This window comes from Hyperolius riggenbachi, chromosome 2 (assembly GCF_040937935.1).
Source record: "Hyperolius riggenbachi isolate aHypRig1 chromosome 2, aHypRig1.pri, whole genome shotgun sequence".
Lineage (NCBI taxonomy): Eukaryota > Metazoa > Chordata > Amphibia > Anura > Hyperoliidae > Hyperolius > Hyperolius riggenbachi.
Window position 1 is genome coordinate 279634280 of NC_090647.1, and position 15216 is coordinate 279649495.

Below are 15216 nucleotides of genomic sequence, written 5' to 3' on the forward strand. Positions count from 1 at the left end.
ATGCTTTTCTTTCTCTTTTCAGGGGAATTAATGGAGTCCTTGGTTCCACACCCTGAATTTAAGTTGTTGGGTCTTCATAACATTCCTCAGATGTCTGAACACTCCCTGGCATACAGCTCATTTACTTGGCATGGACTCGTTAAGCATTTGAGACAGATGCTCATAGCTAATACAAAAATGGAAGAAGGTGCAGGCAATCATGTAGACCAGCTCAAAATAAACACAAATAACTAAGCATTTCAGAATAACTGTTCCTGTAAGCTGCATGGGTTTATTTGTCTTGGATGTTCCTCTGGTGACTTTGGCTGGGTCAGTGGAAAAACATCTCCCTCCACGTAAGCTAAAGAAGCATCTTTACCGGCATATACTGTGGTTACAGCACCCACAGTCTGAACCCCACCAAACTGGACGGCAGTGACTCCCATTCTAGAACAGACCCTTCTCAGTACTTGTGCCTTGAACCAGACGTGCACTTGGCATTTTTCAAATACTTTTTCGCGAGTTTAGGGTCATCCTAAATCTAGCAGCTAGCTCTAAGTTTTGCGCAGCAGTAAAAATATTTAGCTACATTTCATAACTGAAATGGAGATGGCTTACCTTTCACAGTCTGTTGATTAATGTCTTTATTTAATCATATTTTTATAAATGAACCATTATTAGTTTCCTTTATGTGCTTTATCCTACTAGATTCTGCGATTGAAGGTAAAGAAAACGTGTCGTGTCCAATTTCACATTGACAACATTAAACACGTTTAGTGCACACAAATGCTTTTCAACAGCATGTTTCGAAAATGGCCTGTATCGCAATGCATTAGCTCTAATTGCAAGTGCTATGGGGAAACACTTGTACTTTTGAATTATAAAGGGCAGCATTTAAAAACATACATTGACAAAAATGGGCCTAACATCTAAAATTTTAGAAAGTAATAAAATCTACTTTCTATCTTGCTTTACTAGTAGCAGCCAGTTGTGCACATGATGTCATTTTTCCAAGAAGGGAAACAAATCCTTAATTATCTGTTGTGAACAATTTATTAATTATTCAAGTCTTTATAAATCATCTTCCAATTATACATCAATTTTTGATTGCACACGTTTGCTTAAAGAGGAACTCTAACCTCCCCCAAAAAAACAACACATTTTTCTCCCTCCTCTAAAGTTTGCAGATACCTTTTTAAATAGTTTTCAGTATCCTTTAATCTCATCATTGTAGCCCTGATGCGCCACCCTAGCTGTAGCACTGTTGGGGGAAGTACTGCCTCCTGCACTAACTTCCTGTTGAGCTCAGGACTGCACTTCCCATGCTCCATAACATTAACTTTTAGCAGCTAACACCCTGTTGACAATGCTGAATCCTGATTGCTTCTGTCAGTTTGCAAGCCCGCTAATCATATGCAGGGAACTACAGATAACTACATTGCCATACAAATAACATGGCTATACTGATATTCTTTTATCTGCATGATAAAATACAATCGCTATCAATGCTACAACAATGTCTTCATTAAGGTTTACACATACATAGGTATAACGTATTTTCCCATTCTGTTAGGAATTCTTGTTTAAGATATATCAGTTATCTGTTTTTTTCAGATTTTCATGTGCTGAAGGAAGATGCCATGAAGTCTTCATATTATAATTTACAGCCTTAGTTCAGCCTCCTATTTATTAATGCTTATGATTGTGCATTGCTGATTGATGCAAATGTACTAGGATTTGTGCACTGCATGTGTGTCATTTTCACAATGCGTATACCTGTCTGGCTTGTACCAGGCTACATCCAGTACCTTTATATAGCCAGGGGATCCCTCCCTAGCATTAAAGCAGATCACCTGACCCAGCTCACTTCCTCCCACTCTTAATAGGGATTTAACCGTTATGGCAACCACTGCAACTGTATAAAAGCCATGTGTCAACCTTGCCTGGCTTACAGTATGAAGCTATTCTCCCCTGACCTTTTATTTAGATTTTTATTTTAATAAATGCACTGGAAAGCGTGTGGGAATGGTAAAAGCATTTATCCATCCTGAGCAGGAAGGAACTAGACCAGAATTAGTGATGAAACTTTGTGGAAATGTAGTGTTACAGTTCTGGCAACAAAAAGTTAATCTCTCTCAGCAGCAGAGAGGAGTTGGGTATGGTCATCAACTTTGTGTTCATTGTCTGACTAATGCTGCATACACACTTAAGATAAAAGTCTTTGGAAAAGGAAAGATCACAAACCAATTTTACCCCCTTCCATGTAGTATGAGAGCCATACTCTACACAGTCTATTCTATGGAGCTGAACTCCACATCAGATAAAAAATCTTTGCAAGATGCTGCACACAAAGATGCCCGTTCACATTCAAAAGATCATTATCTGCAAAAGATCTCTTCCTGCAATAGATCCATTCCTGCAAAATGCATTCATAGTCTATGAGATCTGCAGATCATCATACACACTTGGTTTAACAGACTTCATCTGCATATCTGGCAATCATCTGCAGATCTGAAAATCCATCCTGGTGGATCTGATCTGCAGATGATCTGCAGATGATTGCCTGTTAAACAAGGTGTGTATGATGATCTGCAGATCTCATAGACTATGAATGCATTTTGCAGGAATGGATCTATTGCAAGATAAGAAGAGATCTTTTGCAGATAATGATCTTTTGAATGTGTACGGGCATCTGTGTGTGCAGCATCTTGCAAAGATTTTATCTGATGTGGAGTTCAGCTCCATAGAATAGACTGTGTAGAGTATGGCTCTCATACTACATGGAAGGGGGTAAAATTGGTCTGTGATCTTGCCTTTTCCAAAGACTTTTATCTCAAGTGTGTATGCAGCATAAGTGGTCTCCTGGCTCCTCCCAGACATGTAAGTGATGATGGAATGGGGTGGAGTTTGGACAGTTTACAGACTGCCTTTCAGTATAACCAAGCTGCAGCTGACATTCACACAGGAAAACAGCTTTGCAAGCCAAGTTATAAATAATTAATAATGCAAAACTGGATTATGTCCAATAAACATAACATTGTTCTTTGTGAATTATATAATCGCACAATATGCATAACAAATACAAGCATGAACTACGGCATTAAACTTTGTTCGGTGCTTTTATATGTATTATAAAGTGATTTTCTTATTTTCAAGGTATTGATTGGCAAGTTCAGCCCCCATCAGTAGCAGCAGAAAAGATTTCCTTGAAAAGTGGATTGCGGTTCAATAAATCAATGGCTAATCTTGCTATATTCCGGGGAAAGGATATTGAGACGGCGTCTCCTGGTGAGTAGCATTTGACCTATTTATTTGGTTACTTCATACTAAGCAGAGAGTTAAATGATTATGGACAATGCCATTTTTTAACTTTATTTTAGAGGTGACCTATTCCCATCCTTACAATACTATGTTAAATTGGAACTCCAGTTGAAACTTTTTATTTTAGTTGGTTATATCTCGTTTTAGTTCGTTATTTAGTTAGTTATATTTCTATCAACCATGCATCAAATGCATATGCTCCAAGCTGGTGTGTGTTCGGGGCTTGGAAATTATGTAAATCGGAAACTGAGTTTTTCCTTAGTTTGGCACTATGCTTGAAACATACTAAATTGCATCACAGTCATATACATTATCTTACATATCTCTACTCCTAGGTCCTTTTTATACAGTGCCTTGCTAAGATATAATTATTATGTCTTATTTATATGGCGCCAATAATTCTCTTGGTGCAATATAGAATACAATATACCGGTAGACAGTACTCAGGATCATAAATCCTACACCGTTCCCGCACAGTACAATCAGAACATCCCTTCAACACAAGTACAAAATACATACGTAGTTCATGTGTGGTGTGATAACATTCTGTGAAATGAACATGTACTCTGTGCTTAGCCCTTGGGAGCTCGCAAAATAGAGGGGAGTGGAGACATTAACTAAGGTGACAAAGGAGCTATTAGATGACACAAGTCTTGACACCTGGCACAAATGAGGATCTATATCTGAAGGGGTACTGCGGCAGATTATATGCCTGTCCAAAGATGCGTTTTTTACAGGGTGTGTTTGATGGTTTCAAGGCTTAGAGCATACCGAACAAGATGTGGAAGAGGATTCCAAAGGATTTGTAAAACCCTTGAAGTCCTGGAAGCGAGGGTGAAAGGAAAAACAAAATTGAGAATGGGAGTGTTCCATATGAGGAGTGAAGATCATGGGTGGGATAGTATCTGGAAATTATTGAGAAAATACAGGGAGGGGACAACTTATGGAGAGCTTTGTGAGAGAGAGTTAGAACTTTGAACTGGATCCTCTAGTAATTGGAGGGATTAGCAAAAAGTGTGGAAATTCAGAGGTAGATGAGAGAAGTTCCTGAGTTCAGTAGAAATCGGAGTGGCTTCAGTTTGGTTTTTGGTAGGTTTTCACAAGCATATTTTAGTAGCCTCTTGTGTGAGTAAGGAGTGTATTTGTGTTTTTGATAATAATAATCCTAACATTTCTATAGTGCTTTTTTCCTCTGTGACTCAAAGTGCTTGAAAGCTGCAGCCACTAAAGCTGCGCTCAGTAGGCCACCCTGCAGTGTTATGGCCCATACTCACAGGCAGCAAATGTTGCCTGTCGCCAGCACACGTGAGCGTGTGGGCGACAGGCCGGCGACAGCTCCTCGCCAGGTCCCTCCGCGTACACACGCGGAAGAGGGACCAGCGGCATGACGGAAGCTGTCGCCGACGTTCCTCCTCCCCCGCCGGAAGCTCGCCGGAAGCTCTGTGTACCTCAATGGAGGTTGCTGTCGCTAGTCCGCGTACTCACGCGAACTAGCGACAGCTGCGGCGGCGACTGTCGCCAGGCGATTGAACTTTTCAATCGCCTGGCGACATCAGCGACGGGCGACAGTTCGGGGTGCGCGCCCGTTGCGGGCGACAGTTCGGGGTGCGCGCGGCCCATACTCACGGGCAACACGCGCGCGCCGCGTGTTGAGGCGACAAAAGTCCCTCGTGAGTATGGGCCATTAGGGAGTTTTGCCTAAGGAATCTTTACTGAATAGGTGCTGGCTTACTAAACAGGACCCTGATTCAGACCCTGGTCTCCTGTGTCAGAAGCAATGCCCTTAACCAGTACACTATCCAGAGATGGTAGAAGTGGAAGGTAGTTAGTGGGGTGTGACTTTAGTGTCACAGAATGTGAGAGTTAGTTATATTGTGGACATTGGAAATAACCTAAATTCACCACACATGCTGTATACAAATAATGGCGACACATAAACACATACCATATTTTTTGGACTATAAGATTCTCTGCACTGGGAAAAAAGAAAAGTACTAAATCTAATGTATCTATGGTGCAGGGGCATCTTATGGACCCCCCCCCAAAAAAAATAAACTGTCTCTATCCTAACTACATTGCCATCTACATCCAAAGCTCCAAACCAGTTCAACCACATCCTCAATTTCAATCTGCAATGCTACCAGAGTATGCTGCTCCACCAAGACTTGTGGGATCCAAGTGTATGGTAAACTAAAACATAAAGAGAGTGGAGTGCTCTCTGGTGCATTCATTTTTTTAATGAAACTTCCCAAAGTTAAAAATTGCACTTTTTAAAAAGATTAATGCACTAGAGAGTGCTCCACTCGGTGCATACTGTACACACACACATACACAGTGAAGACACATTAAAAAGGCAATTATTAGTATTTAACCCCACCCCCTGTTCAGAATGCATTCGGTGTGATGCGATCCAACGGACTACAGTATCCTAACACAGTGTATGTAGCACATTACTGCACTCATTAACAGTGACAGTGGAACCATATTTTTTCATTATAAAAACAAGGAACACCAAGAGCCCCAATAGTGTAATATGTACTGGTAAATGGTTACTAGATAGAGTAAATATTAATACTTACAAACCAGGGTTACCATTAGGCAACCACTGTAGAGGCAGGTGGGGAGATTTTCTTGACCCCACTCAGGAATAAGAAGTCGCTCTCTGTAGATGAGAAAAAAGGGGGTTCAACCCTCCACCCAGAGTGGACTCAATATTATGCAGGAGAACAGAGGCGCCAAAAGGATAAAAGGAAGCTAAATGAGCTTAAAACCAAATTCTTGGTAAATAGAGGAGGTAGTGGTGGACTTACCTCCTCCAAGTAGACACACAACGACTGTAGTAAAGACAGTCAATATATTTTGTTTATGAACTCCAAATATGCAACGCGTTTCGCAGGATTGATCCCGCTTCATCAGGCAATAACAACGGAGCAATAGCATATGTGGTCAGTAGAAGAGCCAGGCACCTCTGTCAATACTTTTTCATTGACTGAGTGCTGTATGTACGCAACAGACACATAACGTGCAGTGCGACGTTTCCCCTCCATTGCCTTCCTGTTTTTAGCCACTTCAGCCCGCATGTGTTTTCACCTTGAGGACGGAAGCAATTTTCCCCCGTCAGCGCTCCTCCCATTCATTCGCCAATATTTTTATCACGGCTTATCACACCTAAGTTATCTGTATTTACCCATTTGTCCCGGTTATTGCAACGTTTAAAATATTTCCCTAGTACAATGTATGACAACAATATTTTATTTGTAAATAAAGGTGCATTTTTCAGCTTTGCGTCCATCTTTAATTACAAGCCCATATAGGTAAAAAATAACAGTAATACAGTGGAGGAAATAATTATTTGACCCCTCACTGATTTTGTAAGTTTGTCCAATGACAAAGAAATGAAAAGTCTCAGAACAGTATCATTTCAATGGTAGGTTTATTTTAACAGTGGCAGATAGCACATCAAAAGGAAAATCGAAAAAATAACCTTAAATAAAAGATAGCAACTGATTTGCATTTCATTGAGTGAAATACGTTTTTGAACCCCTACCAACCATTAAGAGTTCTGGCTCCCACAGAGTGGTTAGACACTTCTACTCAATTAGTCACCCTCATTAAGGATACCTGTCTTAACTAGTCACCTGTATAAAAGACACCTGTCCACAGAATCAATCAATCAAGCAGACTCCAAACTCTCCAACATGGGAAAGACCAAAGAGCTGTCCAAGGATGTCAGAGACAAAATTGTAAACCTGCACAAGGCTGGAATGGGCTACAAAACCATTAGCAAGAAGCTGGGAGAGAAGGTGACAACTGTTGGTGCGATTGTTCGAAAATGGAAGGAGCACAAAATGACCATCAATCGACCTCGCTCTGGGGCTCCACGCAAGATCTCACCTCGTGGGGTGTCAATGGTTCTGAGAAAGGTGAAAAAGCATCCTAAAACTACACGGGAGGAGTTAGTGAATGACCTCAAATTAGCAGGGACCACAGTCACCAAGAAAACCATTGGAAACACATTACACCGCACTGGATTAAAATCCTGCAGGGCTCGCAAGGTCCCCCTGCTCAAGAAGGCACATGTGCAGGCCTGTCTGAAGTTTGCCAATGAACACCTGAATGATTCTGTGAGTGACTGGGAGAAGGTGCTGTGGTCTGATGAGACCAAAATAGAGCTCTTTGGCATTAACTCAACTCGCTGTGTTTGGAGGAAGAAAAATGCTGCCTATGACCCCCAAAACACCGTCCCCACCGTCAAGCATGGGGGTGGAAACATTTTGCTTTGGGGGTGTTTTTCTGCTAAGGGCACAGGACAACTTAATCGCATTAACGGGAAAATGGACGGAGCCATGTATCGTGAAATCCTGAACGACAACCTCCTTCCCTCTGCCAGGAAACTGAAAATGGGTCGTGGATGGGTGTTCCAGCACGACAATGACCCAAAACATACAGCAAAGGCAACAAAGGAGTGGCTCAAGAAGAAGCACATTAAGGTCATGGAGTGGCCTAGTCAGTCTCCGGACCTTAATCCAATAGAAAACCTATGGAGGGAGCTCAAGCTCAGAGTTGCACAGAGACAACCTCAAAACCTTAGGGATTTAGAGATGATCTGCAAAGAGGAGTGGACCAACATTCCTCCTAAAATGTGTGCAAACTTGGTCATCAATTACAAGAAACGTTTGACCTCTGTGCTTGCAAACAAGGGTTTTTCCACTAAGTATTAAGTCTTTTATTGTTAGAGGGTTCAAAAACTTATTTCACTCAATGAAATGCAAATCAGTTGCTATCTTTTATTTAAGGTTATTTTTTCGATTTTCCTTTTGATGTGCTATCTGCCACTGTTAAAATAAACCTACCATTGAAATGATACTGTTCTGAGATTTTTCATTTCTTTGTCACTGGACAAACTTACAAAATCAGTGAGGGGTCAAATAATTATTTCCCCCACTGTATACCCTCACAACATACATAATAAAAAAGTTCAGTCCCTAATGTAAGTATTGTATGTTATGTCTTTTTTTTTTTTTTTTTTTTTTTGCATGTGTTTGTTTTGCAGCTACGGGGGAGGTGGGGGATTGTTCAATAGGGTTTTAATAAAAATGAAATGTATTTATTTTATTATTTTAACTTTAATATTAATTTTTGGCCACTAGATGGTGCTGTACACTGTCTTGGAAGTTACCTGGAAGTGTACGATTTTTTTATTTTTTTTTACTACAAAATACCTTCACTTTTATTACTCAACATGCCTCGTGATTCATAGGGGCTTCGGTTGGCTCAGGGGAACACTTGTTCCCCTTCCCCAATTGATCCCTTGTAAAAGCTGTCTGGACCAAGCGCACACACGCCGCAACACCGCTGGAAGGATATATCCGTCCAGATTGCAGCCAAGCGGCTCCTGCTGGACATATATATGCCCTGTTAGGCTTAAGTGGTTAAAGCTTCCACTGTGAACTTACAATGAATCTGCCCTCAGTTCCCCAGAATTGTGCATGCTTTGCACATATCCACACCGCTAAGAGACTAATTTCCAACCTGTGCATAGGCAAGTATGTCTGCATAATATGCACTGTTGGTAAACCACTAGCTTTTTCGATACTGTATAGTGATAATTTCCATAATAATAGTTTTATGCTGTGTCCTTTTATACTAGACATCTTCAGGGATCCTTCTCTATATACATCATGGTTATTACCAGAAGATGCCTTCAGGATTTGGAGAACACCAAGAGCTTTTAACAAATATGAGAAGTCAGCTGCAATACTGAGCAACAGCCAGTGTCTGCTAAAACCTTTGGATACAATTGTAGAAAAAGCCTGGAACATGTTTGCATCAAAGTAAGAGATTCTCTCATTACAGAGCATGTATGTTTTAACTTTACTTAATACAGTGATTAATTCCACTATAAACTCCTCAAGGCTGGTTTCACACTGCATATTGGCGTTAGCAATGCGGTGCAACGCGCCCGCTGCACACCACCAAAATAGGCCTTCAGGGAATACCGCGTTAGTACACGGTATTCCCTGTCTTGCATTCAGCCGAGCTCGAAGTGACGCGCGCTTGCGGTCACTTCCTGCTTTATGTATGCGGAAGTGCACAGAAGTGTATTGTAAAAATAGCTTCCGCGCATGCACGCCACAACGCCAACGTGGTTAAACAACCCTGCGTCGCCATAGACTACCATGACTTCCGGCCATACGAAGATCGTTGCAGGAGCCACCGTGTGACATAGGTGTGCACTATCGTTAAATTGGGCACTTCTGGTGCAGCATACCGCACCTTGGGAAGTATGAACTTCCCTATAGATTTTTAATTAGGCTGCGGTAGCAGTGCATCAATTTGACACATTGCACCACACCGCCCCAGTGTGAAAGGGCCCTGGAGGTGGTGCCTAATTTATATAGGCTAAAGCAAATGTTTTTAAACCCTTTTTCCCACTTGCGTATATTCCACTTTAAATGATCTTCTGTGTTCAAATTAAACAAGTTCTCCGAGCCAGAACCCAGCTTTTTCTATTACTCAAAATTACTAAGTTATGTTTGTATCGATCAGTTAAGCAGCTCAGTCATCTTCTCAGTGTATTCCCAGACATTAGTCACAATTTTGACTAGAGAGAGTTTGAAGGTTATTCAAACATTATGCTGCCAACAATTTTTGATGTATGAACCATTTTATATTTTGTAAATGCTTTTTTAGTGCCCACTCCAGTGAAATGTCTTTCAGAATTTGACATATGTCCAGGAAAACAAATACCTGAATTAAAACAATCCCATCACTTATTTCATATTTCCAATGAATCAACAGGGCATAGTCAGAGTGAGGGCAGCTATGTTTGTTGATAAAGTGTGCTTTATAGTTGCCTATAATTATTTCAATAGCACTAAAGAAGGTACAAAACTCAACAGACATTGGACTTTTATATGAATTCATAAGTATGTGAAGCCAGCAAAAAATGCTTTTTCTTGCTTCATAGTTGTGTATTCCTCACCAGAGGCCTATCTAGAGGGGTGCAGGCATGGCTTGTGCCACGGGTGCCACAGCCCCATCCATGGGTGCCATATCTGCCATTGTGCTGCGCAGCCATACCTGCCCCATACCTCCCTGTCACTCAGACCTCAGATCAAATTAATGCAGTTATCTGCGGAACATGGCTGCTTAACTTATGCATGTATGGCACACACTTTGCTTAGTGTTAGAAAACAGGACAGAGAGTGAATAACAAGAGCCATCTCAAAAAAAGCAACCTCAGCAATATCCTGAGCCAAAACACACAAGCAACCATAACACATGTACGCGATAAAAGATGCTGTTTTTAGAGCGGAAGGGGCCTCTGATTCGGGGTTGTGCAATTTCAGTGTTTGCCATAGGCGCTATATTACTCCAATACGCCCCCCGTGAATCCTCACTTAGTACAAACTTGGACTGGAGGTCCATCAAGCCTCTCAAACTAGCTAGTAAGAGTGTCCGGCACCCCTGGATCCCCTCCGATTCCCCCCCCCCCCCCATTTATACATTACCTCCCTGGATGCAGTGATCGCGCAGCCTCCCGGCACAGCTCCGGTCTCTCTATGGGGAGGATCGGGTTTGCGCATGACGTCATCTGCGATCCTCCCCATAGTGAAGACCGGGCTGCGCCGATCTCTGGATCCAGGCTGGGTAATGTATAAACGAGGGAGCGGCGGGGAACGGAGGGTGCCGGAGACTTCTTCTAGCTAGCCTAGTGCTAGCTAGAGGGTTTATAGCCATTTAGCACATTTATTTAAAAATCGGGCAAAAAGTAACAAAACCTCCTGAGCGGCATAACACTCAGGAGGTTAACTTAGCACAATGTGATGACTTCTTGATTTCACAGACTATTATTTCTTGATCCTGACACAATCAGGAAATTGATTGGTTCCTAGTTCTGCTTGCTGGATTTTGGTGTTATGAATCTGACTGTAGGTAAGTCTGACTGTACAGAGCTGCAACTCCAAGTTGACACCCGTGGGACATGAATTTACAGACCCTGGGTGTTAAGTGGTTTTTAAAGAAATCTTGTTGCAATGCAAATGTATCTATTCCCACGCCTTTATTTCCTCTACTAGTAGACCCAAGCCCGTTTAAAAAACGGGTTCTAGGTCTTTTTCCGGCAGCTGCAGCCGCCAGTGCGCATACATGCGTCCGCACCCGCCCACCTCGCTCGCCCGCACCTGCCCACCTCGCTCACCCGCACCCCTCGCTCACCTGCACCCGCCCACCTCGCTCATCCTCCCAGCTCCCTGGTCCCAGCTGTCCGTTACGGCGCAGTAACAAAAAACCTGGGACACAGGGACGCTGCAAACTGCTGGACGCAGCGACACTTCAGTTTAATTGTATAGGATGGCATTAGCAGCCAGTGCTAGCTTACACTCATTTTTATACTGTTCCTCCAGCCACTCTAGGCTTTTGTGCTGTATTCAACACACAGCCCCCCTTTTCAATAAATTCAGGGGAAGGCCACGGTCAGGGCTCTGTTGATTTTTAAAACAAAATCAAAATATATACCAAGCACTAGGGGGTATCTATCCAATCAGCAGCGTGTTAGATAAGGGATCCCTCAATTCCTTAATGAATATGAACTCAAGTTTAAAACAAGTCTAACGCGCTATAATATATGCAAATTTATTTGTTTAGAAAGCTATATTAAATTCACATAAATATCAGTTTATTCACCCATCCAATTCCATCACACACACATCCGGATGAAGGGCCCTTCTATTCCCCTTAGTTTCAATGTGTATACAAGCCGGGATGAAAAAAGTAAAAAACACATTAAAACTACATAAAAAATTGTGAAAATATATATATAAAAAAACAAAGTTCTGATTAATAAAGAATCTGTCTCCAGAGTAGTCTCCAATAATTCCTCTTATTATCGTCAACTTGACAGGAGTTTTTTGGGTAGAGTTTGCTCAGCTTATATTCACACTCACAGTTTACACGTGTATCTGATAAATATCACCTCGAAGACGTTCGTATAGACGGCTTCTCCAACTCTGTTCCACTCCACTCCCCTCAGAACGTCACGGGCCCGGGGGCAATCTGCTGCGAAACAATCCGCGCGCCGCCTTCCTCGCTGGTATCCCGGAGCGGCATACGTCACTTCCGTATGTCAGGCTCAGTGATCTGCTTGCCGCACTTCCGTCCAGCTGGTCTCAGCTCGCGTCGTTTCTTCTGGGTGACGTCACCACTTACAGGTCCTTGGAACTTCAGGCTTGGGTGGCCGCTGCGCGCTATGCCTCGCCCACGTTCTGGGCCTACACAGATCGTTTCTTTTGTCAAAAAGTATATAACCTCTATGCGTTTCTGCCAATTAGCGTTGGCCTTCTTCAGGAGGTTTGGCAGCAGATTGCCCCGGGGCAAGTGGCGGTGACGGTCTGAGGGGAGTGGAGTGGAACAGAGTTGGAGAAGCCATCTGTATGAATGTCTTTGTGGTGATATTTATCAGATATACATGGAAACTGTGAGTGTGAATATAAGCTACGCAAACTGTACCCAAAAAACTCCTGGCAAGTTGACGATAATAAGAGGAATTATTGGAGACTACTCTAGAGACAGATTCTTTATCTGTTTGTATATATATTTTGTTCACAATTTTTTTATGTATTTTTTTTTTTTTTATGTTTTTTTTACTTTTTTCATCCAAGCTTGTGTACACATTGAAACTAAGGGGAATAGAAGGACCCATGTTGATTTTTGGCACCAGTGGTTATTGTGTGTGCTCCCAGGGCGTGGAGTCGAATTGACCATGGGACTTCATCAGAGCACCTTGCAAGGTATGCTACACCGCCAACACTAGTGAGTGAGGGACTACTGTGTTGCCAGTTGGCGATTCCTGGGATTGCCCTATTGGTTTTGGGAAGACAGGAAATCGAACCCTGCAGTGCATGGGTTCTGGAGTAGGCCTCCAAGGACAACGTGGGACCCAAGGAACCTGCTGGTTGGGTGAGCGGGGTACTACCAACTGGTCATCAAGGGAGTCGTGGTACAGTATGCAAATACCATGTCAGTTACTCCTGTTGCCGTGGGTGTGGACAGGTAGGACCAGGTACCAAGCGCTTTTGGGCATGGTAATAGAGGAACTGCACCAAAATTACATACAAGTGCCATCACTCAACAGGCTGTAATACGAAACACTTTATTAGTAGAAAAAACACTGGCAAGAGGGCAACCTAAAATCAATTAAAATCACTGGAGCGCTCCAATATCAGACATGCCGCAAGCACACCTCTCAATCCACCATCCATACAGGGGTACCGGTACCTCACCTAGATAACTACCCTGCAGGAGATGTGGGAAACAGAAATGGGAATGTAGGCAGTCTGTAGTGTGTCACCCGCTGATCCAGATATATCGCAAGGATCTCCAAGTGTCAGCAATAAGTGGGTGGAAACTCTTCGCCCGCTGTGCGGGACTCACCAATCTTCGTCCAATTGCGGACCCCGGATACCTACTGAGCCACACCCAGTTGAAGTCCGCAGAAGGCGGACGCAACGTGTAGGTGGGCGGGGCAATACCCCGCAGCTGTTCTGGAGCGTCCCGGCGTGTCTACTAGCAGGGATCCCTTATCGTGTTGCTGGCCTGCCTTGGCTTCCGTGACCAGTGACCTCCCCTTCGGGTTGAGGACTGGTGAAGATTCGCAAGTCTCGGCTGTGCGCACAGCAGGTATCCGGGGTCCGCAATTGGACGAAGATTGGTGAGTCCCGCACAGCGGGCGAAGAGTTTCCACCCACTTATTGCTGACACTTGGAGATCCTTGCGATATATCTGGATCAGCGGGTGACACACTACAGACTGCCTACATTCCCATTTCTGTTTCCCACATCTCCTGCAGGGTAGTTATCTAGGTGAGGTACCGGTACCCCTGTATGGATGGTGGATTGAGAGGTGTGCTTGCGGCATGTCTGATATTGGAGCGCTCCAGTGATTTTAATTGATTTTAGGTTGCCCTCTTGCCAGTGTTTTTTCTACTAATAAAGTGTTTCGTATTACAGCCTGTTGAGTGATGGCACTTGTATGTAATTTTGGTTCAGTTATCCAGTTTGCTGTGCCGTCATTCCTGTGTTACAGTTTGCAGGCTTCACTACAAGGTTGAGTATGTGCAGATTGCGTTTATTGTTAATAGAGGAACTGCAGGGAGTTAGTTTAGATAAATGTACTTTTTCAAAACGTAGATCCTTTTAAGCATCTGAGTCATTACATAAACTTGCGTATGCAGCCTAACAGTATTACACTAAATCTTTTTTTATATATATATATTATGCTTTCCAGTTCAAATAAACAAAATCTAATTTATTAGAATATGATAACCAGAATAATTAATCATTCTTTTTGTGTTTTCATTCCTAGGGCATATGTCCATCAGTACACAAAATACGGCATTGATGAGGAAGAATTCCTGCAGTGCTTTACAACTCTGGAGCAAGTTATCGCCAGCTATTCTAACTTATGAACCTTTATAAAAGCTCTTCTTACTCATTTCTTTACTGGTGAAAGTATTTTTGGTTATTTACATTTTTTTTTTTTTAAATAAACGTATCATTATATACTATTGATGACTTGGAAGATTTGTTTTTCTGATTTAGATGGCAGTAGGGAGCAGTAAAAAGTTTCCCTAATGCTATTGAGGGCCTGTGATTCCAGCCCTGACTTTAAGAATATACTTATTACCGTATTATATTTATCCGGCTTACTTTTATTTTTCGTTAAAGAAAATATTAAATATTACAATTGATACCTTAATATGTTTGCAGCTCCACCCACTGGTTTTTGACAGTCCAGCATAAAACGTGTCTTGCTTTTCTGCTGCAGAATACTAAAGCCACACGTATGCTACAGTATATGAATCACTCACACTGATTTTCAGATCTTTATAGATGACAGCCTTAAAAACCTGAGATG

General features: G+C 42.4%; 1 protein-coding gene across 1 annotated transcript in view; it reads left to right on the plus strand.

Moving 5' to 3' along the window:
* Window positions 1-14866, plus strand: part of TUBD1 (tubulin delta 1) — a 33006-nt gene extending 18140 nt beyond the window's left edge. Inside the window, exons 6-9 of the mRNA XM_068268756.1 lie at window positions 23-187; window positions 3136-3267; window positions 8951-9134; window positions 14665-14866. Coding sequence (XP_068124857.1) covers window positions 23-187; window positions 3136-3267; window positions 8951-9134; window positions 14665-14767 — 584 coding nt within the window. The 3' untranslated portion in view covers window positions 14768-14866. The remainder of the gene's footprint in view (window positions 1-22; window positions 188-3135; window positions 3268-8950; window positions 9135-14664) is intronic.
* Window positions 14867-15216: the final 350 nt, after the last annotated feature.